Source organism: Salmo salar, chromosome 14, assembly GCF_965601325.2.
Source record: "Salmo salar chromosome 14, fSalSal1, whole genome shotgun sequence".
In the NCBI taxonomy this organism is placed as follows: domain Eukaryota; kingdom Metazoa; phylum Chordata; class Actinopteri; order Salmoniformes; family Salmonidae; genus Salmo; species Salmo salar.
In genome coordinates this window covers 74,064,086-74,069,674 of record NC_138304.1, presented here as the reverse complement: position 1 = coordinate 74,069,674, position 5,589 = coordinate 74,064,086, and the positions used below count along the sequence as shown (strand labels likewise).

The following is a 5,589-nucleotide window of genomic DNA, read 5'->3' as shown; positions in this document are numbered from 1 at the left end:
CATAGGCCTATATTTGTTTCATTCACTTTGATGACGCCCATGATGTGTCGTAGATGTGATTATGATTCTCTCATCACAGATTCTCTCACCATTTGTGTTAATGATGTAGCCTATGATGAAATATGTTGTTTCATTAATTGCTATGGTGGCATTACATTTGCTGCATCCTGAAATCGATACTGGCGAGTCAGCTGAAGACCAATCAGCTGATCAAATAAGGAACTAGGCACGTGATTCCTCCCCCGAAAAAGAAAGATGGCGGCGGATATTATGTACACAATCCACTTTTATGTCTTATTTGTGCTTTTAACGGTTCGATGTTCTTCTAGTTTTATCGGCAATGGTGAGAACTACCGACGGAATGTGAGTTTGATAGTAAATTGTTTATATTTATGTTGTACAGTAATAAAGTTCTATAAAGGTAGCTAACTAACTTCTCAGGGATAGCGTCAGTTGTAGCTACCTAACTTCTGTTTGGATCCAGTTTTCTGTATTTTGACCCGATATACTGCTAGATAGCACGTTATCATATTTTAGCTAGTTGGTGATTTCGAGCATTTTGGATATACACTTGTATTTTGTAGCGCGAGCCATATTGGAATGATGATCAAAAATCAATGAAACTAGCTATCATAATTTACCCATTGTTGGACCCCAGCCATCCATGCATACCGTAGCGACAGACTACACAATCCCTTGTGGGTGTGATTTTTTAAACTAGGGAAATAGTTAAGTCTAAGTATTTGGGTGTTTTGTTGTGATTGATAGCGGTGGGTAATTAAAACACAATCTGTTATGGCAGTCTAGGTCCAAAAGGCTTCTTAACAGCTTCTACCCCCCAGCCATAAATCTGCTGAACGCTAATCAAATGGCTTCCTGGACTATTTTCATTTTTTTTATATAAAAAATGTACCATGCTGCTACTCGCTGTTTATTATTAGTCACTTTACCCCTAACAACATGTACAGTACATATTACCTCGACTAACCGGTACCCCCTGTTTATAACCTCGTTTCATTATTTTATGCATTTCATGGTAAGGTCCACACCTTTTGTATTTGGCGCATGTGACAAATAACATTTGATTTAAAGAGCCTTACCGGTACCCAAGAGCCCTCTACTGAAGATGCTGAGATAGCTAGGTCAAATAGTGCTGAAACATATCTAAACCCTACTCTGTGCTGGCAATCCCTCCATATCAAATAAGATTAAAATATTATTGATTCCACAAATATATGGATTAAGTGTTGATTATAAACTATCTCATTAGACTTCCTTGCATAGGTCAGTACTCAGTAGGACTCTGACCATGTCAGGACCAGCCAATGTTTTTGAGGGTTGTTGGCCTGAGCAGGAAGCTGTGCAAATCTAATGATTTATGAATCACCTCTGCTTACAATTTCAGTTTGCTTGTAAGAATCCCATTCTGTGTCCCTATGGGAAAATGATAAAACGTACTGTGTTTGTGTGACTTACCTCTTCCCAGTTATCCCTGGAGCTTAACCCTGGTCTAAACTCCTCGCTGATGCCGCTACCCCCTGGTGTTGGCTTGCTCCATGTGCGGGCGCTGGGCAAGAACAACACACTGCACTACCTCCTCTGCAGCCAGGGGGCGCCAGCATTACTACTGGTGCACACAAACTCCACTTCATCCAAGGTGAAGGTAGACTGGCCTGCCTTCTTGGTACAAAATACCACAGGCAGCCTGAAATTGACTCCGGAGAGCAGTGTTCTGTACAGCAACACACTCGTCTTTACCAGGGTGAGTCATAAATTGATTGTCATCTTGTTCATAAGTGTCTGTTGAGGTGATATTCTGAGTGACTGATACAGGTATCTCATCCAAATGCATAAGCCATAAAGATGAGCGAGATGCTAGGTTTTGATCCATAATCCAGGTTATTGAAAATTCCAGGTCCAAAATTCAAGCTCTAGACATTTCTTGTAAATCTTAAATGTTTGGATGGTTGTTAGCAATATGATAATAGCTCTAACAAACACCTGGCTATTAACAAGGGGTTGATTTCAGACTGGGCAAAGCCATAGGTAACTCACTCACTAAACCAACTCGTCATTTGTCTCTCGTCAGCTGTGGGAGTACGACGATGTCAACGACACAGCCGTCCCCGAGCACCTACCCCCCTCCAGCTTCTTCCAGCCCTACGAGCTGCAGAACTTCACCTGGGATGACCTGAACAAGACACTTGACCCCATGGCATACACCGCCCTGCTCTGTGGAAGAGACGCCAGCGAGAGCTTCAGCAACGGTTCGCTCTGTCTGAAGGTAGGTGGAACTGCATCATCTAAAGCCTGTGTGATGAAATTAGACATTGCCTATCTTCACTAGATTCAGACCTATGCCTGGATCCACTCAACAGATAAAGTGGGACATGGACTCATCTCTACATTAGACCACTTTAAAGGTCTGAAAATGTCCGGCAAACTTTGATTTTATCACTTAAACTTGGTTAGTGAAGTGAGTATTAATTCATCAGTGCGATATGATTTATTTTATTACATTTTAGCTAGCCTATATTCAACTACTATCTTCCTATCCTAGTTCTCAGCCTTTGATGTTGAGGGGCGGGACCAAGGCTGGCCCAGTCTCCTCCACAACGCAAACTCCTCCCAGCTGAGGGTGGTGCTGGACGGCGTGGTCCCGAGGTCCAATCGCTCCCGCTTCTCCCTAGAGCTACAGGTTGTGGGCGGCACCCAGTCCATGAGCAGAGTGGACGTGCTCCGGTCAATAGATGACGAATACACACCCTCCATATTCAAGGTGATGTCTCTGTGTGTTATAGACATGTAGTTGTACCAAAGATTTGTATAACTTAACCTAGATAGACCACAGCCTGTCGTTTCCAACGGGGAACAAATGTGGGTAAAACAAGCAATGAAGTGGGCAGAGCCAAGCACGAGCTAGCGAGATCGTATTGGCCCGTTCAAGTATACATCTGCATATTTCCGTTAGGGAACGCCTTCTCTGTGAAGTGCGCATGTGCAATAACTCAATTCACCTTTGTACTCCTTCTAAACAAGGCGATTTTTAAAGACGTTAGCAAAGGGTAAAGTCTACAAAACTTAGTCCACTCTGTTCATAACAGATTCTAGTTTTGGGAACAGAAAACTGTATTGAGATCAAATGTTTCATCGGTGAGAGAATGTGCATAATGTCGGCCAAAATCCATCTTCTCCCCCTGCCGTCCACTGGGCATCCTCTCACTAACATATTTGGTAGTGAGTGGAAATGCCAAGCGGATGCTTCACATTTATACATCCGGTGAAATATCTGTCTCATTGTTCCATCTGTGGTTATACTGGAGTAAATGTTACCGAATAACAGTATTTAGATGTTTATAGTTCAACACATTTTTTGTGGTTGATAATTTATGGTTAATTTACTGTTCTTTACCTTCGTTTCTCTGTAGACTGTCACTCAAGCTTTCAGATGCTTCAGTGGCCTTGTCTTTCCTCTCTTTTAGGTATCTCAGTGGGTGTCCTCTCCAGTCAACTCCACCTCCCCTGTTCTTGGTTACGCCCAATGGAAGCCCGTGGCCTACCGCAGGCCATCGCCTGTCTTTGAAGACGCCACTCCCTGCCGCCACTCAACCCCTGTCCCCATAGCCCAGCTTCCCCCCTCCGGCCTGGTGCTGGCTTATTATGGAGGGGAGAGCCAGACCACCGGGCTCAACATGACCTTCAGTATCACTGGAGACCCATTCTACAACACTACCAACTACCTCAGCTGGTAGGTAGCAGTTTACATCCTATTGGTTCATCCTAACTATAATAGGTTTAACTGAATTCTACACTAAATTGCAGTTTATAGCCCCTCCATTAACCAACTATCAAGCATCTGAGGTTGATATCTCACACCATCACCAACTACCTGGAATGATAATGAAATTGTCAGCACTGATAATATTCTTCCTTATCTTGCTTTTCGTACTTCAGGACTGTGTTGGTGGGGCTGGGCTCTCCTCCTGTGGACTCATTCTCTCCCCTGGTTCTGGTCATCATGGCGGTGGGGCTGGGTACTCCGATGCTGATCATCCTGCTTGGCGGGGTGTGTGTGTGTGTCCGCAAGAACAGGCCCCAACCACAGGTCTATGAGCCAATCAACTGAGACCAAGCCAGGATATGTGTACATTAAGTCCTGCTTTAACTATTTTCTTGCCAATGAGCAGACACCTCTGGGCCCATTTTTTTCAAAAGTTATCTGGATTTAGGCTATCGGATAGGATTAAATGCGTAGAAATAGAATGGATGAATTATTGACTTGAATGGGGACAACTGTTCTATTAATTATATTTCTATGCTTTTAATCCTATCCGATAGGAGAAATACAGATAGACAACTTTTGAAAAACTGGGCCCTGGTGTCCGGCAGGTGTCACTCATTTATTATTATTTTTAAATATGAGGTGCACTGATACACATGTGGAATCCACCACTTGTGCATGACTGTCTAATATGGCCACCCATTGTTGGCACAACCGGCCAATAAGGCTTTGACAGAAACACATTTTTAACCACTTCCATAATTTAGGAATGGACTGAATCATCTTGTGGAAGAGATAGCCAATGAATGAGTGCATTTAGTTGTGCTTGGAAATGCCAAAGGCTCCCATCTCAAACCTAACATTCCATGTGAGAACATATTTATACAGCAAATTGTGAAAAGGCTAGTTACTGTAGTTAAGGATGGTTTTTTTTTCATTGTAAAACTCAAATGGCGTACACTGTCCCTCCAGTTCTGTGTAAAACAGTATATTATCGTATTGTTGCTCAACAAACATTAGTACATGATGACATGTTACACTGAAGTTGTCATGTTTGGTACTGCCTATCTAGATATACTGACCTGACATGGGTCCTAACTAATAATGGACCCAAACATATATCTGATGACAGAAGAAGACTTAAAAGGGAGTAGGGCCATTTTTTTCGTAACACTGATCTGAGGTCGGTTTGTACTGTAATGGTTTAGGAATTGGTCAAACTAAAATAATCCAAGATCTGCGCCTGAAGGAGACCTATACCTGGAGCAGTGAAAGGAAAATACATCTCAAGAGAAGAACCTTAAAGAAACAAGGTTTGTTGCTTTCTTTCCAAACCCCTTGGATGTTGGGTAAGGGGAAGCCTAGTTTGGGTCCATGTGCTACCCAAAGTGAACTGAAATGCGATAATTGTAAAATGTTTTGGGTTTGATTTAATGTCAATGAAGTTAGAAATCGGTATGGGATTACAAAATGTTTTATAATATTGTAATTAATGTTACAATTTTAAGGGCGTGTTGATTGTTATAGTTCTCATTTGGAATTAATTTAAAACAAGCTTCATAGTCATATTCAGGTTGTAAATGGCCTTGGGTATTTACCTGTATTTGTCTATTAGGCAACAATGTGTTACCTTAATTTTAGGACTAAATGCCAAATTTAATGCAAAAACACCAGTACCTGAAATATTATTATACAAGCATCTAATACACAGGTCATATTCATTTGTATTTTGAGGAAACGCTCCCTTTCATTAGTAATGTAATGGTCTGTGCATAATTGTCTTTTTCTTAAAGAAATGTTCTGGCAAG

At 41.9% G+C, this 5,589-nt stretch overlaps 1 protein-coding gene across 1 annotated transcript; it reads left to right on the top strand.

Annotated features, from left to right (window-relative positions):
- Window positions 1-262: 262 nt before the first annotated feature.
- Window positions 263-5,588, top strand: glmp (CA085 protein). Its single transcript, NM_001173837.1, is given in 6 exon segments — window positions 263-363; window positions 1,487-1,762; window positions 2,090-2,284; window positions 2,561-2,779; window positions 3,483-3,748; window positions 3,955-5,588. Coding segments are annotated over 6 exon segments (1,221 nt in total). The 5' UTR covers window positions 263-270; the 3' UTR covers window positions 4,127-5,588.
- Window position 5,589: the final 1 nt, after the last annotated feature.